This window comes from Lissotriton vulgaris, unplaced genomic scaffold (assembly GCF_964263255.1).
Source record: "Lissotriton vulgaris unplaced genomic scaffold, aLisVul1.2 SCAFFOLD_756, whole genome shotgun sequence".
NCBI lineage: Eukaryota > Metazoa > Chordata > Amphibia > Caudata > Salamandridae > Lissotriton > Lissotriton vulgaris.
This window is the reverse complement of record NW_028251774.1, coordinates 798211-823654: the sequence shown is the minus strand read 5'-3', so window position 1 is coordinate 823654 and position 25444 is coordinate 798211. Positions and strand designations below refer to the sequence as shown.

Here is a 25444-nt window from a genome sequence, read left to right as displayed (position 1 = left end):
GAGCGGTTATCCTAGAGAATTTTACAAAAAGTTCCACGTCCAGCTGCGACCCCACTTTCGCAGCGCCCTAGAGGCGGCGCGGGCTAGGGGCGAGCTGCCACCAGACTGGCGTCATGCCAAGATAGTGGTATTCTTGAAGCCGGGCAGGGCGCCGGACCGGCACGACCCTTACAGGCCGATCTCCCTTCTCAACATCGAGGCCAAGATTTTGGCGAAGGCCCTGGCGAACCGCCTCTTGCCTCACATTGCCGACCTGGTCCACCCTGACCAGGCCGGATTCATGCCGCGCAGGGCCACCCGGCATAATATCCGGCGGGCGCAGGCGGCGGTCGACGCCATGGGTGCTAGGGATGAACAGGCTGCACTCCTCCTTGCGGACATGGACCGAGCCTTTGATTCGGTGAGTTGGGCGTATTTGTTCACTTTGTTAGCCTGCCTCAATCTAGGGCCTGTTTTCCTGTCGTATATTCGTCTCCTCTACACTAATGTTACGGCGTCGGTCCGCGTGGCCGGCGCGGTCTCTGAGCGCTTTCACATTGGACGTGGTACTCGACAGGGTTGCCCGCTGTCCCCCTACCTATTCGCCTTCGCCATGGAGCCCCTGGCATCGCGGATACGAACGGATGCCCAATTACGTGGCTTTGTCTGGAACGATGACCTGGCGGATAGGATTGCACTGTATGCGGATGACGTCCTTCTGTTCCTTACTGATCTGCGGCGCTCGGGTCCCCGGGTTTTGGAGATCATGCGGGGGTTTGGCGAGGTCTCGGGGCTTCACCTTAATCTAAACAAATCAACCCTGTGGATTTTGGGTGGTGAAGTGGTTGCCGACCCATGGGCCGCCGAATTGCGTGTGGCGACAGATGGCCTGAAGTATCTAGGCGTCTTTCTCTCGGACTCGCGGGCCGTGGCCTGGGCACGCAGTGTCTTGCCGGTGTGGGAACGGGTCCAGACAGATGTTAAAACTTGGTCCAGAATGCCCCTCACAATCTTTGGGAGGTCGGCCATCTTTAAGATGGTGGCACTGCCGAGGCTGCTGTACCAACTCCAAAACTTCCCGCACCCAATTGGCATGGAGTGGTTCCGCCAGGTGAACTCTGTGCTGGGCCGCTTCCTGTGGGATGGTGGTGCAGCCAGGGTGGCCTTGAAGACGTGCTTTCTGTCCACATACTGTGGTGGTTTGGCCACCTCCGACCTCCTCTCCTACTACCAAGCGTCTCACCTGCTTGTCCTCAATGAATGGTGGTATGGTGATAGGGGTGATCCGCCCTATGCCCTGGAGAGACTGCTCATGGGAGATTGCACGCTTCACACTATTCTCTATTCGGCTCGCATACGCCGTGGATTGCCGTCGGTCACTAAAGTGGTATTTGCGGTGTGGCGGCAGTCCCTGCGCCGCATGGGTTGGTGGGGCAAATTAACAGCTGAAACACCACTGTGGCACAATGGCCTGCTTCCGGAACTGGCGGCCCTGGCCGGGTTTGAGGGTTGGGAGGCTATTGGAGTTACACAACTGGGCCAGGTCATGTCTGGCACCACCCTCAAGTCCTTCGAGGAACTCCGCGCGGAGTTCCAGATGCCTCAGTCCCAGTTCTTCCGCTACCTCCAGCTGCGGCATGCCCTCGCCCCGAGCATTGCCGGCCTCGACTCCCTGCCGGAGTTCAGCCCGATTGAGGCAAAAGTGTTTATGGGAGACTTGGGAGACAAGAAGATCTCTAGGATCTATCAGTCACTTGTTATCCACTGCTCCACCACTCTCCGTTCCCTTCGGGAGGCGTGGGAGGTGGACGTGGGCGCCCTCGATGAGGACGATTGGAGGGAGGCGCTGGAATCCCCGCGCGGCACCGCTGTTGCGGTTCGGCTCCGCCTGATACAATTCAAATACTTGCACCGTGCCTATTATACACGTGAGCGTCTGTGGAAGGCTGGCTTGATTGCGTCACCGGAATGCCTGCGCTGTGGGGAGCTGCCTGGCTCCCTGATACATACGGTGTGGTCGTGTGGTCGCCTGGCTGGATTCTGGAGGGGTGTGTGGAGTTGCCTGGCTGAGGTCCTGGGTTGGGATCTTCCTCGTACCCACCGGCTGGGCCTGCTGCATATCATGGAAGGGGTTGGGGGCAACATATATAAGCGTCATCTGTTGCTCCTGGGTCTGGTCGTGGCCAAACGAGACCTGGCTCGGGCATGGAAGTCTGTGAGGGCCCCCCCCCTATCTGCGTGGAAGGCTGGGCTAGATTATTTCATGGGCCTGGAAAAACCGGTCTTCGAGGCGCGGGGCTGCCCACGCAAACATTTCAAGATCTGGAAGCGGTGGGCCGACTACCGTGGCCTGTCCTTGGAACCCCCGGCGGAGCAGGAGGAGGACATTTGACCGCAGTGACATTTCTGGCCTCAAGTGGCAAAGCCCTGGTTGCGCTATACCTGCTTATTCTTTGTGCATTTCCTTTGTGTTGCTCTTTTGTACACGTGTGGTGGGGGGGGGTGGTGGGTACAGGGGGGGGGTGTAGTTCATTACATTGATACTGTTGTGGTGATCTTGGTGTGTGAAGATACCACATTCTTGATACTCTTATGCTCAATAAAATTGGTTGTGAAAAAAAAAATTATTGTTATAAATTAATCCTTATTGATAAACATTGTCTGCGCCATCTTGCCTTTTTTGCAATGCCACACTTTTGTTGAGCACGGCAGCCATTTTAGATGCCTTGACCAGACCCACTCTCTGCACGCCGCTGATCCTCAGCATGGCTTCCCTCCCTCGCAAGCATCTCCCCCACGCACTGGTCACCCCCGCTCTCTCTCTCATGCATGGCCCAGAAACCTCCTCCCATCTGCGCTGTTCTTCTCTGAGAATCACACCCTGTGCCCGCCCGACACCTCCCTTTCACCCTATTCACTACCGCACCCTCTGACACTCCTCTTCCTCTGTGTCCGATTGTCCAGGCCGGTCCCAGGCTATCACCTAGTCCTGCAGGTGTAGTTTAAGGCCCCAGCTGTAGAGAATCACCCCTCTTCAAAGGAGTTACAGTAGATCAAGGCCCCCACCTCATGAGATCCGTCACAACACATGCGTTCCTACTATCTGATAACGATCCTGTATTGTGCTTGGGGAGGGGATTCTCACTGTGAGGGTGTGTGGGTCCGAGCCTGAAGCGGAAGATTCCAGGGATGCCTTTTTGTACATCAAAGTCTTCACAATTATGTGTCACATTAAAAATATATAGCACTGCAACAAAGTTGTAGGATTATAACACTTTAATAACTTATAAATATATACAACGCAACAAAAACAGTAAATACTTTAAAACATTTTTTTTTAAAAGCAGCAACAATGGTCAGTAGCTGTGTTTTGTGCGAATAGTCCCAAGGCAGCACAACGTGCTGAGTTCTGGACGGCACCCAGGTGATGTTACCTGGGTGCCGCACTGGTTTTTGGTATCCTACAATGCAGCTCCGAAAAACGGCGTGGGGCGGGGGGAGGCCTCGTCAGTAGCGGTCTGTTGTGCGAATAGTCCCAAGGCAGCAGAACGCGCTGAGATGTGGATGGCACCCAGGTGATGTCCATTAAGTTGCTGCACTGGTTTTGGTATCCTACAATGCTGCTCCGAAAAACGGCGTGGGGCGCCCCGGGGGGGGGGGGGGGGGGGGGGAAAGGCGTGAACGGGCCTCTCCAGGTGGAGGCTCGTCTGCTGTACTGGGGCGCCCCTTTACCGTTTCAGTTGCCATTCCGCCCGCTTTTGCTACACTGTGCCTCATCCTCCATTCAACTGGTTATCGCCCGCTCTTGCGGCTACAGCGTCTCGCTCACCATGTAGTTGAGTTGCGCCCACTCTTGCGGTGCAGCGATAGGCGGCTGCTACAGGACTCTTAAAATGGCGGACGGCTCTTCGGATTTGGGCCTGGTCCACTAAAATGGCCCTGGGACACCTTGGAACTCGGATGTCCCCTGAGCCTTGAAGATTTTACAAAAGTCTTGAGGGCCCCCGACTCCTGCAGGCTTCCGGTGGGGAGCGGCTGCCATGATTGCTCGCGGAATGACCACGACGGAGCCACGAGATGGTGGTGCTCTCATGCTGACGCCAGCTTCAGTCTGAAACATCCAGAAACAAGGTGGGGCTTTCATCGTTTGGGAAAAAAAAAAAAATTTTAATCCAATGAAAAGTGTTATTTTTAGGTCATATGATCAAGCTTTCTATCATTAGGAAACCAAAAGTAAAATGAACCAATGAAAAGTTTTATAAACAAGTCACATGACCTGTTATGCTTACGTTACGCGCTGGTATAAAAAGCGTAGAAAATCCGTTGGCACGTGAGGCGGCGTCAGTAGCGGACCGATGTGCGAATAGGCCGAAGGCAGCACAACGCGCCAAGATCCGGATGGCACGGAGGTGGTGTTCAGCAAGTTGCCGCACTGGTGTGGCCATCCTACAATGCTGCGCCGAAAGTCGGCGTGGGGCGCCCCGTTGGCCTGTGAGGTCGCGTCAGTCAGTGGGGGCTGTTTGAGAAAGCAATGTGATGCTGTGCGTCGCCCCCAAGATGGAGGCTCCTTGGCTGCAGTGGGGCGCCCCTTGGTGTTTCACTCGCTATCCAGCTGAGTTGCGTCCGCACTTGCGGCTACAGTAGACCGAAGGCAGCACAACGCGCGGAGATCTGGATGGCACCGAGGTGGTGTCCAGCAAGTTGCCGCACTGGTGTGGCCATCCTACAATGCTGCGCCGAAAGTTGGCGTGGGGTGCCCCGTTGGCTTATGAGGTGGTGTCAGTAGCGGACCGATGTGTGAATAGGTCGGAACCAGCACAAGGCGCCAAGATCCGGATGGCAAGTCCTGGATGTTGGGGTCCATAGTTGAGAGCCAAGATCCGGATGGCAAGTCCTGGATGTTGGGTGTCATAGTTGAGAGTTCTGAGTTATTTGCACCTGCTGCAGCTTCACTATTGCCCTGGTGTGGCCAAAGATCGCCCATGACATAGGCGGCCGGCTCCCATGGTCCGGCGGAACTTTTTTCATTTTCCTTTCTGCATCTTGTCCCACAATCCATTTGACCTTTAGACACGACCAGGTCCCTGAATGTGTGCAGGGGGACGCTATTGATTGAATCAAAATGGCGGCTTCACACAAAGCTGACTCAAGCGTTGCTGGTGATGCTATACAGACAAAAAATGGTTTTCAGTTTGTACATTCTTCAGGATTTTTCCATCCAAGTCTGCTTGAGAGTTTGTAGAACAATGGCTTTAGATCTTGCCCTCCCCTCTTTTGACTGTTGGTTCTTGTTGCCTATCTCTTCTGTTGTCATTTAACTGAACCTTTTTTGACTGCCGAAAGGGGTTCTGGTCCGACCGCTGGTTGGTGGAGACATTTTGACTATATCCTGGACCTGCCCAGCCTCGCCCAAAATGGCGCCGGTATAAATGGGACTCGTAACTCCTTGTTGTGTACTGGTTGAACAACCTTGATATCACGAGATACGTATGCAGTTTTGAAGCACATGGCGGGCGGGGACGAGAATTGATTGAACATTTGGACATCCCTATTCATATTATGTTCTGACGTGTTATTGATTACTGTACTATTGTAAGTTCGAATTAACGTCACCCATGGTACTTGCCCGCAAATGTATATCTTGAAAATTTTATTGTAAGTGGCCCTGTCGTATTTTAATTACAAAATGTACGTCCACCGATTCCGCAACTGTTAGACACCTTAATTCTTGCAACCTAATGGCCCGCTCGTTACGTTCCTCTACAGTGTAAATGTTTCCTCATCATATACGATTCCAGTTTGCTCCGTGGGCGGCCGACGTGGTTATAGGCCCGTATTTGTATACTGACATTTTCACAATAAAGGTTTTTAAAACAAAACATGGTAGTAGTATTTACATTGGTAAAGTTTTTAATTTTAGTCACTGTTTTCGAATTAGTAAAAGGCAAGTGAAATAAAGCAGTCCAATTATATGACGGATAAAAGGTATAATACGCAGGAACGCAGTTAAGATAAATGGTCAAGGGCTGTTGTGTTTTTTACTCCTGCAACATAAAGTGATCGATAAGAATCTGATATTCAGGCGTATCGGCGACTAAGACAGCAGGCCGAGCATCTTTTGCACAACGGCTCCGTCATGGGACGAAGAAACGCCCTTTTGCTAAAAAAGGAATATATTTTACTTGCAGGAGAAATGTAAATTTTCCGGGAGAGTACATTAGCCTGGAACATTATAACATATATGTTTAAGAAAAAATAATGTTCGAAAGCAATGAAAAGCGTAATTTTTAGGTCATATGACCAAGCCTTTCATCATTAGAATAACAAAAGTAAAATGAACCAATGAAAAGTTTTATAAACAAGTCACATGACCTGTTATGCTTACGTTACGCGCCGCGCCCCGGATCGCTTCCGGGAAGCTGCACTTCGCGCACCGGAGCACTTCCGGGTGCGCTAACACGGCGTGTCATATAACGCATTACGCGACAACGTAGGTCCAGAATATAGTCAAAATGTCTCCACCAACCAGCGGTCGGAACACAACCCCTTTCAGCAGTCTAAAAAGTTCTGTTAAATGACAACAGAAGGGACAGGCAACAAGAACCATCAGTCAAAGAGGGGAGGGCAAGTTCTTCCCTACCGGGTCACGTTGGGGCGCTACCGGAACTGACCGAATTGGTAGTCTACAGTGTTTCTGGATGTTTTAGACTGAAGCTGGCGTCAGCATGAGAGCACCACCATCTCGTAGCTCAGTCGTGGCCATTCCACGAGCAATCATGGCAGCCGCTACCCACCAGAAGCCTGCGGGAGTCGGGGGCCCCTAAGACTTTTGTAGAATCTTCAAGGCTCAGGGGACGCTTTTGAGAAGGGGGCCCAAGCCCTAGCAGACAAGCGTCCGAGTTCCAAGGTGTCCCAGGGCCATTTTAGTGGATCACTCCCAAATCTGAAGAGCCGGCCGCCATTTTGAGAGTCTTGTGGCAGCCGCCTATCGCTGCACCGCAAGAGTGGGCGCAACTCAACTACATGGTGAGCGAGACGCTGTAGTCGCAAGAGCGGGCGGTAAACAGCTGAATGGCGGAAGAGGCACAGTGTAGCAAAAGCGGGCGGAATGGCAACTGAAACGGTAAAGGGGAGCCCCACTACAGCGTGTCTTCAGGTCAAACGGATTGTGGGACAAGGTCCAGAATGGATGAGTCATCAAAAGGCAAAAAGTTCCGCCGGACCCCGGGAGCCGGCCGCCTATGTCGGGGGCGATCTTAGGCCACATCAGGGCAACACGACTTGGGGAGGGGGCAGGAGCCAAGCGCCCCCTTTCAGTCCGCGCCACCACACCGTATGTTGAAAATCTGAAGCTATCGTTCTACAAACTCTCAACCAGCCTTGGATGGAAAAATCTTGAAGAATGTACAAACTGAAAACCAGTTTTTGTCTGCATAGCATCAGCAGCAACGCTTGCTATCAGAGTGCATGAGTTTCATGCTCGATCGATTGAGCTAGCCGGATCAGGCAACAAAAAGTATAAAATAGTTATGTAAATAGTTATTTAATAAAATGTTTTACCCTGTTACTTTGCTGGTGTGTTGTATATATTTATAATATTTGCATAGAGTTTATCGTTATTCTGGGCGGGGTGGGTGGCGGAGCGGAGCTGTCTTGCAGCCATTATGGTGTGGAGCTCAGTTCACATCACTAGTTTCGTATTTCTCATGAAGGGTTGTTCCTAATGTTTGTATGTTAGCGAGGTCAAAAAGAGATCCCATTAGTGGCCTACTGATGTTGCTCGATAACTTTTATTTTTTTACACGATTTTTCACAATCTGCAAAGACTAAACAGAGTACTGCGACTTTGTGCTTGTTTGTAAATAGAGAATGAACCAAAGAGAACCAATTGTAAAACAGTAAATGCTTGGATAACAATCAATCAAATGGAGAGACAAGCAGGCACGACGGATTACAACGGGGGTAAAGGCCTGCGTTAACTACCCTTCACTATCTGCAACTGCAAAGAGAGAGTACTACTAAGAGAAAAGAGGGGAGGGGGGGGCAGCGTTCAAAGCACATCAGCGTGCATAAACACGAAAAAGATTTTACCTATCACGTACTTGACATTTTACAGCTTTTGATATTTGCTATTAAAAAACCATTGAAATTCACTGAAAAAACCATAGGTTTTAGCCCATATATAGTTAGGGATTAGCATTTTCAAAACCTTAATTTACTCGCACAAAACCATAGAAATTTGCATATATAGTTAGATGCAATAACTACATATCGCGCACCCGCAACCCACTGCTGATGATGTCACATATTACATCATTCATGACATGGTCAGTGACATCACTGATGACATCACTGATGACATCTCAAATGACATCATTCATGACATGGTCAGTGACATCACTGATGACATCTCTGATGACATCACTGATAACATCTCATTTGTCATTACTGATCACATCACTGATGATATCATTCATGTGATAATACGATCAATCTCTTCAGACTCTAATATAACCTTAGATACAATCAGTGTAAACAGACTCTCACAGACTGTCACTCATCCATGGAGTTACTCACACACCTTGTCAGTCATGCAAAGAATCAATCACACCTCTATTTCCTCAACTATACAGTTATACACACCTTACTTAATCAAACATATACTAACACATATTTACTCTCTTATACAATCCCTGATACAAGTTCAGAATGATCCATACAGCCACTCACACATTCACTGGCTCTTATGCACAGTTATTTATATATGTCAACTCTTACATGTACTGTGTTTTACATATGTACTTACTTTGACATATAGCACTGATAAATCCAATTACTCACCAATGCACTCATGCTGATAGTCAACCGCCCATACAGCTGTTTTCACATGCACTTTTGAACCCATATATCTAGTGAATCAACTGCTCACACATCTATGCACAGAGTCACACACCTCCCAGCCACCCCCACTCACACACTCACTCTCCCATACAAATATTTGGGCAACCAATCAATAACCCATATAGTTACTCATATAGCTACTGATCAACACGAGGCAGTTTACAGAACAACAGACATAATGATGCACAAATTAAGACAGCTTAGTCACTAACCCATGCACTTAGTGAGACACATTTAATCACTCCCTCATACAGTCAGTCATGCACCTACTAAATCCTTCATCCAAACACTTATACATCCACTCATTCTTCAATATCTAAGACATATTTTAACTTTACAGAAACATACAGTCACTGGATGTTGTCATTTGAGATGTCATCAGTGATGTCATTTGAGATGTCATCAGTGATGTCATCAGTGATGTCACTGACCATGTCATGAATGATGTAATATGTGACATCATCAGCAGTGGGTTGCGGGTGCGCGATATATAGTTATTGCATCTAACTATATATGCGAATTTCTATGGTTTTGTGCGAGTAAATTAAGGTTTTGAAAATGCCAATCCCTAACTATATATGGGCTAAAACCTATGGTTTTTTCAGTGAATATATATATATAGATATATATATATATAGATATATATATATATATATATATATATATATATATATATATATATATATATATATATATATATATAATGTGCTTTTTATAGTAGTAACTTTAAAGAATCAAACAATAAAATGACTATAAGCATCTGTTCTTGGCATGTAGAGCTGTAGATTCCCATGCTTTGCATACTCCTGCCATGCTTTGCATACTCCTGCCATCTAGTGTTGGGTCTGGATATTTGCAAGTTGTTTTTCTTCAAAGAAGTCTTTCCAGTCACAAGGTAAGGGGACTCCTCCTTTCGGTAATAGTGCGCATGGGCATCAACTCCATTGTTAGATTGTTTTCCCGCAGAGGGTGAGAATGGAGTTAGTGATTGTAGACTAGAGATGTCCATGCATATGAATGTAAATTGAGAACTTCAACCATTACAGGAGACCGGGGAGGCGGGTGGGCGTATGTGAATCTACAGCTTTACATGCCAACAACAGATGCTTACTGGGTAAGTAACATTTTCTGTTAGAGACATGTGAGCTGTAGATCACACGCTTTGCATAGACTATAGATCATAATACTCCCAAAGCAGTGGCTAACCTGTAGTAGTTGTTTGAAACAGTTTTTTAAGCACTGCTTGGCCTACATTAGCTTGTTTTCTCGCAAACACATCTACACAAGAGCGTTTGGTGAATGTGTTTTGTGTAGACCATGTTTCTGCCTTACAGATGTCGGCTAGGGGAATATTCTCTAAGAAGGCCATTGTAGCCCCTATTTGGTGAGTGGAATGAGCTCTAGGGGGTATTTTCAAAGTTCTTTTTGCTTTGGCATAACATGTGTGGATACATTTTTCAATCAATTTTGCAATACCTGACTTAGATATCAGATTACCTTTTGTGTGGTGGAGAAAAAGCAACAAATAGTTGCTTTGTTTTTGAAAATTCTTTAGTTCTTTCTACATAATATAGTATAGCTCGTCTAACATCAAGTGTGTGTAGAGCTCGTTCTGCTACAGAATCAGGTTGAGGAAAGAACACAGGTAACTCAACTGATTGATTGATATGAAAGGCAGAAACTACTTTAGGAAGAAATTTAGGATTGTTTTGAAGATCCACCCAATCTTTGTGAAGTTTAAAGAAATGCTTTTGTATATTAAGTTCACCTTCTCCTTAGTGAGGTTATTGCTATGAGGAAAGCAACCTTCCATGAGAGGAATTGTAACTGACATTTATGCATTGGTTCAAACGGTGGACCCATTATCCTATTTGAATGTCTGATTTCTCCATGGCCTGAGTGAGAAGACTGGGTGTGAGATGTAGCTTTTGATGTGGCACCACTGACAGTTCAAACAGGATGGTGTACCAAGGTAGACGAGCCCATGTGGGTGCTACTAATAGCAATGTGAAGGGTTTTGGTTTGAGCTTCTGAACCAGTAATGGAATTAGTGGGAGAGGTGGAAAAGCATAGCCAAATATTCCAGACCAATTCATCCATAGAGCATTGCCCTTGGCTAGACGGTTTGGGAACTTGGATGCAAAGTTTGGGCATTTTGCGTTGTGGACTGTAGCAAACAGATCTATTTGTGAAAATCCCCATTGTTGAAAGTAAGAAAGAAGATCATGGGGATGAAGTTTCCACTCGTGAACTAGCTGTCTGTGTCTCCTGAGCAGGTCGGCAATTTGATTGTCCACCCCTGGAAGGCGTTCTGCTAGGAGATAAATTCTGTGATGAATGGCCCAATTCCAAATGCGTTGTGCCAAACGAGACAGCTGGAGAGAGTGTGTCCCTCCCTGTTTCTGCAGATAATACATCGTTGTCATGTTGTCTGCGCGGACTAATACAGTTTTGCAAAGAATTTGAGTGTGGAAAGCTTTGAGTGCTAGAAACCCTGCTAGACGTTCCAGGTAGTAGATGTGGAGATGTTTGTGATTGTCTGACCTCAGCCCTTGTACTGTGTGATGTTGGAGATGAGCACCCCAACCGGTTAAAGATGCATCTGCTGTCAGTACAGCCTGTGGAATCGGGTCTAAGAAGGGCCGTCCATTTGATACGTTGTGAGGGTTCCACCATTGCAGAAAGCGATGAATATGGGCGTCTACCAACACTAGATCGGTTAATTGACCCTGTGACTGATTCCACTGACGCGCTAGACATTTCTGCAGAGGATGCATGTGTAGCCTTGCATGAGGTATGATTGTAATGCAGGATGCATCATTCCCAGCAGCTCCATAAAAACTCTGGCTGGTAATGTTTGATTGGGTTGAAATTGTAGTATTGTGGCCTGAATATTGTGAATCCTGGCTACATTGGGAGAGGCTAGAGCTTTGAGAGTGTTGAGGGAAGCTCCTAGATAAGATTTCGTTTGCGCCAGGCACAGATGAGATTTTTGTGCATTGATTGTGAAATAATAATAAACCTTTTTGCCTGGCCTAAACTTAGGGCATACTGCCCTAAAGGCTCATAGGGCAGTATGCATTGCGCCTAAAAAACAGGACTTCGGTGTTTACATTTTACATGTCCTGGCAGTGATAAACTCCTTAAGTCATTTTTTACTGTTGTAAGGCCTATCTTTCCCATTTACTAACACAGTGTTACTTTAATGCATTTGATAAGTGCCAACTTTGGATTGGGAACAGATAGAGATATGCTGTTTACACTCAAATGGTTTCTAAAAATGCCACTTTTAGGAAGTATTTATTTTCTTGTGGCAACCATTCATGCATTCTGCCAGTGTCATGGGCCACACAGCTGTGTTTCGCTCTGCTTCCGGACAGTAGCAGAAAGGCGGCTTAGGTGTGGACAGGATGGGCCAACCTTGAAGGATGACTGGGGAAGGGCTGTACTCAGACCTACTACATTTCATTGGGCTTTGCCTCATGCTCACACAAAGGAACCTGATACCAGTCCTGCTCTGCCTTTTGTAAACCCCTGACAGTTTGGAGCCTTGACAAGGGAGAGGAAGAACTTTCCAGAAACAGCTGTGGGGGCTGGAGAGGGAATGCTGGGTATAAATATTGGACCTGCAGAACCACTCTTCACAACACTCCTGAAGCTTTAGAAAAAGGTCTGCCCTGCTGTCAGAAGATTGCCCTGTTGCTGACCACCACATTGCTGTTGGAAAAAGAATAAAGGACCTGCTTACCTACATCCCCGGCTTAACCAGAATGACTTTAAGTGTTGACTGGCTTCCCTCCTGTGTGACCTACAAGGACAAGCTTCAGAGCCCTCCCTGCAATTGCCCGGCTGACCGGTTGCAACTGTGTACCTGCTTCAACCTCCCTGAGCCCTCCTGGCCTCTGCTAGAGTGAATCGCCAATGCCAAAGCTGTACCCACCCCCATGTTCTGGAGCCTTGGCTGACATCAGAAGGTACTCGTTCTAAAACAAAGGTGAAAATTCTTAAGTTTAGGCTCCTCGTGACAGCGAACAGGTCCCTTCTCTGCAAGACTCTACCACCCGTGATGACTGCCAACGCGAACCTCCTGTAAAATCTGGTCTTTGCAGAACAGTGACTGTCAGTGAAGACTGGCAACGGTACAGCAACGGCAGCCTACAGTGACCGCCAAAATAAAACTATAGCAACGGCCGTCTGATTCTTCACACTACAGCAAAGACAGCCTGTGATGCCCGGCATGCTTCTCCCAGCCTCCTGCACCGCAAACGGTACTCTTGGTGCGAGACTTTGAAGGTAGCTCTTAAGCGGGACTAACCTGGTCACTGCATCCAACCCAAGCTCCACTGCGGTCTGCTTGAACTTGTGAATTTCCCTGGTCTAGCAAGACCAGAAAACCGCAAGTGGCGAATTGTGCTAAAAAAGTTTAAATTAAATATCTCCAATTTAAGAATTTTTGTCATTCTTGTATCAATTTATTTAATAAAATGCTCCTTTTTTTCTAAATTCGGTATTTTGTCTTGTGTTGTATTTATTACTGTTTGTGTGCTGCATACATACTTTACACATTGCCTCTAAGTTAAAACCTACTGCTATAAGCCAAGCTGCCAGAGAGTTTAGCACAGGTTAATTTAGTGACTTTTGTGGGTTAGCCTGACAAGGATTGTGGTTGTTGCCTGAGCGGGGCTTCCACCCCACGCAACCTATAACTTAAGCACAGAAAACGTAATTCCGCTTGCGGAATTGGGTTACTCTGCGTAGCTATTCTAATGTGGAGTTCTGTCCAAATTCCGCCAAATGGCATGTGGCAGATACGTTTTTCCTGCGAGGCTACAAAAATGCAAGTTAGCGAGCATGAGTGAGATTTGGTGTCCGCTATCGCGATTTCCAGTCGCTAGGAGGTTTACTGGGGAGATTTTGAAACGCTGGGAGTCGCAGTCAGAAGGCTGCCTCTCGAGTAGATTTTCTACTCGAGTGGCAGAAAAATCAAATCCAATGGCCCTGCGATTTTTCCATACAGAACACTCTACCAGCGTTAAATTGACGCACGATGTGCACATTCCTGCCTGTTCGAAGAATCTCATGATTTTTATGCAACTCAGCGGAATTCAGAGAAGTGAAATTCCGCAGGTCCCGCCCACCTTATAACCCAATTTCTTACAGTGCGACTTGATAATATTAGACATGGAATGGAATTGAATACACATTAAATAAAAGGGGCAATATCGAAAGTAGGTTCTTAAAGCAAAATTTTAAGTTTATCAATACAATAAAACAAGTGGGGAGTGGAGGTGTTTATTTTGCTTTTACTGCTCCTGGATGTATCAAGATTGGGACTATTTTCTTATAATAAACACTTCAAGCAAGAGACATTCAGCAGTAGATACAGGTTATGAGGCAAAAACCTTTTTGTACTTTTTTTACCTATTATTTTCCTTATGCGTGTTACCTAGTGTGTTTTGGTCTTCTCCTCTGAGTTGTGCTCTGTTTAATGTTGTATTTCTTGTAGGATAAGTAGTTTGCAATGCAATATGTGATATGTTTAGTAAATGTGATCAAACATTAGCAGTTTTGAACTTAAAATCATGAAACTGATTTTATGGAATACCAATGATTTTAATGAACCAGCGAAAACGAAAATTTCATACAGTCTGATAAAGTAAGAGAAGTGTGACATATTATGTATTCAGTAATCTCACTCTTGCATTAAGTAAATATGTGAAGGTCTTACTCCTATGCAAACAGTAATAAGCACAGGGGTAATCTATTGTTCCAAGTAAATTATATAAACAGAGGGAAACTCTAAGAAAATGTCTACATGCTACAACTCATTTTAGACTTATTAAAGATTTATTATAATAAGAGCTGAAATGGGTTAGTGCAGTGTTTCCCAAACTTTCTAGAAGCACTACCCAATTTTTAGAGCAACAAACTTTTGCGGCAGGCCCAGCTTTAATGGACATGAAAAGGGTGTTTTTTTTATATCACTAGGGCGATTTTGTAATGTAACTAAAGCATTGCGTGGTAGCACACTGTCATCACAGACAGTACATTTCAATGAGTTTACACAGACATTCAGTTATATTGATAATACTATACTGCACACAAACAATTATTTGTGAAAATTATGTTTCAATGAGAATAGTTATCATTTATGCATCACCAAGTAGACTGTATTAATTTGATCCTATTAAAATCCTGGTTTCCATCACATTTCAGAATTACAAAAAAATATTATTTTGTACTTTCCTAACTGCTGAATGAGTACAGTTCATTTACACGCATTTACATTTTGTTGTTTTACAGAAAATGGCATCCTAAAGCCTCTCTTTTTACGCTGCCTGTACCGCAGCAAGATTGTCACATAATTCACTTGACTTGTCTCTGACTGCAAAGTGAGAGGTGTTTGTAAACCCCACTCCTCATGTTAAAAAATATAAGCAGCAATTTGTCGGAAGATATAGCCTGACATTTGACCTTCGTCTTTGAAGTGCAGAAAATGTACACAATTTAAAGGCATATTCACTTTTTCCTTGGACTTTATTAAACCACCAAAAATCGCTTGCAACTAACCAGTGAGTAAAACCCACATTTAGTGAAATGCTGGGTTAGTGGATTTTTGGATGTAAATTATGGCCATGGAAAATAAAACCACTTTATAAGGGAATTAATGGGAAGGGGGGCTTACATTGTTATTTGGTTTATTGTTATTTACTACAATTGTCCGACTGGCCTTGGCGATATTTGAACGCACATATAATGTTGAATATTACTTGATGTTTGCTATTGTTGCAAATAATGAGCCTAATTATGAGGAGAGTCGGAAAGCCTCCGACCACTGGCTGGCTGCTTTCTGACTCTCATCGAGGTTTCAGTTTCCATCGCCGTATTACAATACAGGTGGTCGAAAGTGAAACTCACCGGTCATTCCAGCTGGATTCTGAGGGGCTCAACAAGCCCGTCAGCCAGTCGGAGGCCTGCCTGTAATCCTTATGGACGACGTTTCCGCCGTAGAGATTACGATGTCGGTTTCCAACAGACTTTCCATGTCGGGCTTTCTGACATGGAAAGCCTGTCGGAAAGCAATATTGGAGGCCCCTAGCAGGGACCCCTTCATCCTGCGGCCTGTGGTTGGGGGCTGAGGGGGCACCTACGGTGCTGCCATGTTAATCCCTCCGCCATGTGGCAGGCACCAGCATAATGCCTGCCACGCGGTGCAGGGATGAACAGATTCTCCCATTTGCGCTGCGGCCGGTTTACAGCCGCAGCACAAGCTCCCATAGACAAATTAAAGTATGCAACCGCAGTATGACAGATTTTTTTTAAAAAAGATAATACAGAAAGAAAAACATTTCCGATAAACATACTTAAAAAAATGAGATGTCTGAAGCACATAAGCTGAGTGTTAAGATAAGAAGGCTCCTGACAAATACTCGACTGGAATAAGAAACACTTTTTAGTGATAAAAGTGACTTTAATCTACACTAGGCAACACATCTGAGTGTTTTGGCTTATTGATTGTGGAAAGAGAAATTTCTAAAAATGATTATTAGTCCTAAGGCTAGAAATGAAAACGTTATGGTGATAAAAAAGGGAATCCAAGGTCTGAGGTTTTTGGTTTGCCAATAACTTGGGCACTGTTCGACAGATCTTACCTAAACTTTTCCCAAACAAAATGCTGTTTTACCTCACTTCCTTGCTGCAAAGTTTCAGGGTGAGCCATCAAGTGGGGGCCAGGAAACAGGGGGGGGAGGGGCCAAAACGCAAAAACTCCATGCATTTTCCATAGACTTTTTGGAAAAAGATAGCAGGAAAACTGCTGAATGGAATTCGATCACATTTGGCAGGAAGCTACATATTAGTCAAAAGAGTGTGCTTTTTGTGATTTTGTGTAAATCCCTCCAGTAGTTTTTGAGAAATTAAGTTTAAAAACGATTTGCATATCAGGCCAGTTGGGTCTGCAGGACTCTCGCAAGAGTTCCGCAAGCATAACTTCAAAAAATAAAGCATTCTGATTAGCCTAGGGGGCTTTTTTCCCCTTGGGCCACCTTTCTCTTGTGGAAGTGAGGGTCTCACTGGAGTTAGCAATAGGATTGGGCAGCTACAACATGAACAACCATGTTGCGGTGGTCATTACTTAGTCCCCTGTCCAGAAAAAATGTAAAGCAAAAGTAGAGGGGGTAGGGTAAGAATACATTAGCCCCTGTGGTGGGTGAGGGGGTTACCAGATGTAGCCCCAGGAGGCAAACATTTAAAAAAAAATGTTGTTTTTTACAGCAAATCTGTGGAATTTCGGCAGGATCGTGGCAAGAAAAAAAGGGAATGATTGCAGCCATTCATTTTTCCATTAAAATTAGCCCTGAGGTAGACCAGGGCCTAGGAGTCAATAAAAATACATATGGGGAGGAGGCATGTGCATGCCCCTCCCTCGAGCTGATTATGGTCCCGGGGACCCTATCCCATGGACCAGGAATAATAGTGAAAAGGGAGGTTACCCAATCCATGGGGACCGGCATAATTATGAAAGGGGAAGGGGAATGCTGCCCCCCTCCCTGAGCCGATTACTGCCCCTGGGGTCTGATACTTTGCAGTGTCACAGGAAGCTCACTTCGGGATGCTGTGGCACCCTGCCCAGGAGAGTGTGGAGATACCCTGCCCACAATCCCCAGGGAACACAATTTTGCTCACGCCAGACAGGAGTAGTAACAAAATACTGCTCCTGCTGGGCAGGAGCAAGGAAAAGGTACATGCGGGGGGACCGCCTGGGGCTACAGGGGTGTTGGAGTCACCCCATAGCCCCCAACGGGGCCAGCAGAGTAGGTGGCCAAGGCAGGCACTCACTTACATTAAAAAAATGGCAGCATTCACAAAGGGTACCGGCAGGGGCTCCTCCCACAGTCCCCAACAAACTCCACATTGTGGGTGCCCACAAGTTTAACTTAACGTTTAAAAAAACTTGAAATTTACCGAAAAAAACAAAGGTTAAAGTGCCGTTATTGGTAGGAATTCAAATTATATCTTCATCTAGATTTTTTTTGTAACTTAGAAATTAAAAAAAGAAAGTTTAAGTAATGTTATAGTCAGGTGAAACTGTTAGTGCCCACGTAACGTTATGAACTCAAGAAGTATCTGAAATTCACCAGTTATAGTTATCTAATGTAATTATAACTCATGCCCTACAGTAACTATAAGTCATGCCCTCGCGATAAAGTGAGTTAAAGTTAATTTTAGGAGGTGGATGGTGGTGAATGGAGCTATTAATAAGTTTAGGGGTGGGTAGTGGGAAAGTACAGAAAAGTTTGTTTTAGGATTTGTGGGCGTAGTGGTAAAGTAAGGTTAGGACTAAAATTAAAAAATGGTTTGGTGGGCTTCCAGGCCCCCAAAATAAATAAACCAAAGTAAATACTAGATATGGGGGTGGGTAGTTGTAAAGGGAGGCATGGGTAATTCAAGGTTTTAGAGCTTGTGGTAAAGGTAGATTAGGAGTAAATAAAAAAGGGTATTTGGATGGTTCCCCCTAAAAAAACAATTATACTTTTAGACATATACATGTAGCATGTGTGGTAAAGCTGTGCGTGGTAAAGGCATGCGTTTATACTAGTTGTAATGTCAAACCACTCTTACCATACCGATCATACCTACCATATGTACTTACCTACAATACAGCTATTTACCAAATCCACCATAGCTATCATACATACCTACCATACCAACATTACCTTACCTAGCATATCTTACCAGCCATATCGACCTTACAAATCAACAAAACATGCTTAACCTACCATGCCTAAACTGCCTAACACCATATCTACCTCCACCTCTGCAGAGCGCATTTCTTACACCTTCCCTGGGATGGTTGTTTTGTGAAAAAGGGAAATGTTGTGTCTAGTGCACCTACTTTAGCAGCCTAAAGTATTGCAGCCTAAATTGAAATAGGGCTCACTGCAGCTTTTGAAGTGTATGAAAATATCAATGCATTGCTTTTTTTAAAATAGAGAGACCTATTGGCGCTATATTTGTATCACACGTATGTTAATCCTACTAAAACATTTACTATAAAATGATCAATGTTATAGACAATTTTGTGGATTAATTTTTGCCTAGTGGAAACTGATGACAAACAAAACATTTCGAATATGAAGTATTAAGCAAAAAAAAAGATGTAAAAGAAGGATGCAATTGATTGCAGAAAAAATGCTTATGGGACAGGAGTACAGTTTACCCCATATACAAAGAATGGAGGCATAGCAAATTCCTTCAAAAAACGAGATTACAGTTACAAGTCTTACTCAGAGACAAAGCTGAGTTTTTGTTAGTTAAGATTAGGCACAATTTATCACAAAGAGATAGCCAAAAGAATTTAGGATTGGCTGAAGAGGATTGATGAGTCTAAGTTTATTCTGAGTATTAAAGGATAGAATTCAAAGGGTAAGGCTATTTGAGAAAGTTATTAATTTAATTTCCATATGTTACGATAAGGAGTTATATTTCACGGAACCTGAGGTAAATATTGAGGGTATTGATTCATTTTTGTAGTGTTTAAAATTACCTAGACTGGAAGAATAGTACAGGATAGTGGCACACAGTTTAATCATATAGGAAGATATTTTGCAACCTAGAGACGTATATGACCTGGCCTCGACCGGCCGCAAAAGTGATATAAGATATGTATAATAAGACCCTATAATCAATGTTATGCTTTGTTAAAGATACTTTTTAAAGTAATACTAAATAACTGTCTAGGGAAGGAGCACTTACTTCGTGTATCCCAAAACTTGAAAGAAACAATAAAAAATATTTTATAGTTTATAAAACCCAATCAGAATCTGAAGGGACAGTGGAAAGCTGGAGTGAGCAAGAGAATACAAGACATTCATGCAGCATTACTGAGATGGGGATATTTATATTACAACAGAAGAGAGAGTAACATTACAGTGGAGGGGTTGAGGAAGGAAATACAAGGTCCCTGAATGAGTCAGACCTTGGCTAGGAGAAAGCTGTAAATTTTTGGTGGACATATTTAGGATCTTGACCTACTGAAGATGCTTCATACCTATCTATCAGCTGTATGTGAGAATATTATATCAGAAATATTGTGCAACAAACATGTTGTGACTAAAATATCGAGGATCACAATATTGTGACAGTAATTACACACAGGTAAGTCTATATATACTATCCTTAACTCTATCTGCATACCTTAAAGAAAGAAGCACATCATCCAGATTCCTATATGTGGAGTCAAGAATAGTAAATCTATAATTACCTATATAAACCTATCAGCACAATATTGTGAAGGTCGATATCTTTGCTACAATGTTTTAACAAAATATTTCTCAACAATATTGTGATAGTAAAACTTTCCACCTCTCTACAGAACCACAGCTACTGTGGAAGCTAGCACGGAGGAGATAGGACAACCTCAAAAGATCGAAAATGTTGTTTATGACATAATTCCAATTATACCTACAAGAATTCTCCCATTGCAAGTTTTCTTGGTACTGCCTTTTCCTTTTCACTCTGCAGACACTGAAAAATAAACGTTTCATAAATATCGAATAGAAAAACTAGATTAATAATTTAAAAAAAGAGGCAAAATAACTCACATGTTTATTCTTGCAACGCTCACACAGAGTCTGGCCAGCAGATTCTAAAGACATCAGATAAAAGCAACGCTTTAACCGAATTATATCAATACCAGTGGAATTTTGAATAAAAATTAAGCATGTTATGCTATACCTGGTTTAGATGATTCTGTTACGTCCTTACACTTAGAATGTTCTTCAGCTAGAAAGAGAAGAAACTAGTTATTCCAAACCCATTGCCTCAAATCAATATCCAATTGTTTTTTTGGCCTTTGTAAATATGCTGTAGATATGCAAACTGATGTATGTACCCAAAATTACTTAGCACGAAAGGGCAAAAATTTCACATATGTGGGCCCCTGCTGTGACAAAGATCACAGCAAGGGCCCACAGGAACCGGTGACCCCGGAAACCAATTACAATGGTGCTACCGAAACCTCAGACCACTCAACAGAACCCTTAGACCATCTAATGGAGTCCCTGGTAAAAAATAATTGAAAACTCATGTTCCAACTGCGCACATGGACCTAATGGAATACCAGTGGCACTCCTAAAGCACAACGCTACAACCTGGGCTGTTTTCATCAATTCGATGTTAAAGCGAATACTGTTGACGAGAAGTATACCGAAAAGCTGGAGAGGATCAGTGCCACCCCATCTTCAAAGGTGGGGTAGCCAAGTTCCCTAGTAATTACAGGTTGATATCATTGATAAATGAGGACCTCAAGTTTTTTGCAGCACTACTACTGCAAGATCTACAGGAGTGGACGAGAGGCAAAACGGCTACCAATGAACCAAACAGGGTTCACTAATAAGTAACCTGCACCAACCTAATCGTAGTGGGTCTCATAATAAAGAGCGTGCGATACCATGGTGCCTCTATTCATGTGTTTTGTGGTCTTCAAAGCAGCCTTTAACTGAGTCCCTCGAGGCTGGCTATGAGAAAAACTAATACGTTGGGGAATTCCGCAAAAACCTTTTAACACTTTCCATGCTCATGACGAGCTCAGCTTGTCACAAGGCACGGTTGAGCTGTGCTCATGACGAGCTGAGCTCGTCATTGCCGTTGGAACGTTCACACGCAGGGATAATTTCCCCACTGTGCTGAACGTTCCAAAATGGGTGTGGCCGTGGCGAGCTCGGCTCGTCATGAGCACAGCTCCACTGTGCCTCATGACGACCCGAGCTGGTCACCAGCACCGCGGCGCCGCGCGCCGCCTCCCTCCCCCCGCACAGCAGGTGAAAACGCCCCGCAGCGAAGGGGTTAAGGGCTATCTAAATGCTATATCCCTTCGCAGCGGGGGTAATTGCCCCGCTGTGCTGGGGGCACGCACTGCGCCCCCGTGCTCATGACGAGCTCAGCTCGTCATAAGGCACAGTGCTTGTGTGCTCATGACGAGCTCACACCCGTTTCCGTGGAACGTTCAGCACAGCAGGGGCATTATCCCCGTGTGTGAGAGTTCCACGGCTCATGACGAGCTCAGCTCGTCATGAGCACACGAACACCGTACCCCATGACGAGCTGAGCTCGTCATGTGCATAGAAGGTGATATACAAAAACCTGTGTAAATATCCGGGTGGGGGATGGGTGCCACTTATCCAGAAAGGTTACCAACTCCCTTGAATTGAAACAGGGAAATGTATTGGGGACACTGTGTTCAACCTTTTCATTGGTGATCCTTCATCCTCCCTAGCAGAAGTGGTGTCGCATTCACCGAGCATTGGGTCTCAACAGCTGAGTAACATCTTATATGGAGGAGATCTGCTGTTGCTAAGCAATACCCGCATGGCCCTACAAAGATTCATTATTAGGCTCACCGAGTATTCTGCAAATAACCAGCTGGAAATTAACGTAAAAAACTGTTATACTGCTTAAATGACGCATAGTAAAACATGGGAATTTGAGCCTAAATGGGTCCAACATTGGAAAAGTTACAACATCGGGCTCAAATTGGACTCAAAATGATTTTGCTGCACAAAAAAAGCTACCCTTGCAAAAGCTGAGGGCCTAAACTTCTCCTTCTCAAACCTGAGGAAAAGCCTGTGGGGCCACAATCTATAGGCGTTGATAACAGTGATTAACCCAAAACTGATTCCAACTTTATGATATGGAGGAGAAGTAGTGCTGGGTGAAGATGCAGGTTTCTTGGAGAAGCTTGTAATACGAACATATAAACAAATGTTTCAGATTTCAGAAGTCAGGCTGCCCGCCCAATTAAGAGTGGAATTTGCCTTGGTAAAACAATCACTAGCCAGGCAAGGGGCCTTCAGGAAGTGCTGTCATTGGCTGCGGAGTTCCCCACAGGGATCGCTGGCTCAACTTGTTTGGAAAGACAAACATGATAAGGGGGAAAGGACAATTCACCAAATACCTGCTGGACAGTATACAGAATCTTGGCATCCTAGACTTATGGCAACTGAACATGAGTGACCATACATTAAAAAAATGAGTGAATACATACATACAGCAGAAAAACAGGTTAGAAGATAAAGCTACACTGACAAAACGATTGCAAGGGTGGTTAGTAATAAACTTATATACAATAAGAAAGGACCAGTCCCATTTTGAGGCAACACTGTCTTTGGCGATCAAGAAGGAACTGATAAAGAGTTGATTTGGATGCCTTCCAACACTTGATTTCATCCATAAGTGGCAGATGAAGGCCCAACAGGAATATGCATTGTGCCGCTTGTGTTACCGGGCAAAAGAAACAATTGTACATGTACGCTGTGTGGACCCCAACCTGCTAGTACATTGGAGGCCATTTTTGCGTAAGGAGGTCTTAGCTTTAGGTGTTAGAACCTGCAGGACGACAGCCATAGAGGCCTAAACCCGCAGAATTGTATGCTGACTATTCAACTGGTGCAGTTTTTATAAATTTTTAACACACAGATTACAATTGTTACATGAATGCTGTCTATGGGTTTGAAAGAGTTATATATAACACTTTTAATTCGCGAGAGGTGCTAGGGACAGAACAAGAGAATTATTGATCCCTACCCCATAGTTGGTATTTAGCATCAATTAAAGGGTTAGACGATCATGAGGAATAGCTCATTTCTGCTTACCATTGGATGCTCTGATAGCACAGTAAATACTACCTTTGTTCATCTGCAGTGAATGCTATCTTTGCACAGCTGCACCAATGTTTGCCCTAGGCCCTCAAGCCTATCAGATAAGGAGTGTGTTACCCAGTTTGCCTTTTTGCCTTTTTGCACAGTTCTGCCAAATGCTGCCAAAAAGCACTTTCACAATGCTGTTTGCACAATCGCATTATGTATGTTTTTAATGGAGGTTTTCAAATGTATGAATTTTGCCCAGAAGTGCCTACTTGAAAAATTTTCTGGAAATTAATTTTGCTATAAATGTTTTATATTGTCATCTATATGAACTGTTTTTATATGTCATGTAGTCTATTTTTATGGTACATTACCGAAATAAAGATGTATTGATGATTATGTATGTTACGCTGTACAATTGCTCTAAGCTCAATGCACTAGACACTTTTTACTAAGCATGGCACGCATACACCCTCACTAAGCAGGTAGGAGCACTTTAGTAGCTTCAAACTTAGTATACCTCCTTGCACAATTGCATCAATGCACTTTTAAGCACCTTGATAATGCCTCCCTGCACAGTAGTGTTGATGTTTACATCAAGTATTTTTTTAGCTCAACCCTAGCAGGTGATGCGAGATGACATAACGTCCTGAAATGTTTACACTATTTCCCTTGTATAGTATGTAAGCCCTGAAAGTATGCATGTTCTACAGGCTGCACGATTTTTTGTGATCATATATATATATATATATATATATATATATATATATATATATATATATATATATATATATATATATATATATATATATATATATATATATATTTATATTTATATTTGTATTGTATGTTCTTTGTGATTTCTCTGTGCACACCTAGACGATACAAGAAGGCTAAAGGTTTTAAATAGTCATAATCTCAATATTTTATCCTGTTGTATGCACAATGAGACTCATCGATTGCTAATTCATTTGTCTATGTGTGGTATGTTTTTTAGATCTGGCTCTATGCCCCTGTGATGGACACATCGGCACTTAGGCAGCATAAAGCAGAGATGTATTGATTTTATATGTATTGTGCTGGTTTTATGTGTTTAAGGTTTTATTAACTAATAAAATAAAATCTTTGACATATAAGTCTTTCTGATCTACCATTTTTGAATATCAGTACTGATTTTTAATGGCGGCAGAAAAATATCAATCTTTGATTCAATAAGATTCAACAATACCTGAAAGCTAACAAATAAATACTGATGGATATGTCTCACATTTACTTAGTAATGCCTCTCCCCGATCCAAATGTCTCAAACTTTTTCTAACTTTATTGGGGATCTTGAGGAGTAGGAAAGCACCTGATAAGGTAACGAGAAAACCGAAAGTGCTTCATACTGCAAGGCAACACTCAAGTCTCAGTGATAAACCCCTGCCTTATTATTTAAGGGATAAAGTACCCCCTGCCATACATTATATGTATATTACAAATCACCAAGGGGATCCATAGCCATATAGAGGAAAGGGGCAGAAGCCTGAGTTCCCTTACAAGATATGGAACTCCGAGTTGGCTTGCAATATCCTTATCAAACACGCCAGGGGGTACTTTATCCCATATAATACATAGTCACACAACACCTTGCCCACAAATCACTTAAAACCTTTGTGCTTAGCTTCTTCCATGTGAAAGAGCCACCATGTTTCTAAACATAAAGAATACAAATTAAACGTTTAGTGCAAAATTAAACACATCAAAAACCTCATGCAAATTATAGAAAACCAGGCATCAGTCTCCATATTGACAGTCCTAAGCTCTAGGGCCAGGTCCATCTTCCTCCAAGAGGCCACCTCTACATGGAGGGTTGTCTTATTTCTTTACCAGCACTGATGTATACTTAACCAAGGGGCACGTGTAAAATACAGAGGAAGGGC

The 25444-nt window shown here is 44.1% G+C and overlaps 1 protein-coding gene across 1 annotated transcript in view; it reads right to left on the bottom strand.

Annotated features, from left to right (window-relative positions):
* Positions 1-25444, bottom strand: part of LOC147662771 (uncharacterized) — a 191578-nt gene that overhangs the window by 93702 nt on the left and 72432 nt on the right. Inside the window, exons 7-9 of the mRNA XM_086950914.1 lie at positions 20617-20664; positions 20484-20527; positions 20348-20406 (exon numbers count right to left, since the gene is read on the bottom strand). Coding sequence (XP_086807040.1) covers positions 20348-20406; positions 20484-20527; positions 20617-20664 — 151 coding nt within the window. The remainder of the gene's footprint in view (positions 1-20347; positions 20407-20483; positions 20528-20616; positions 20665-25444) is intronic.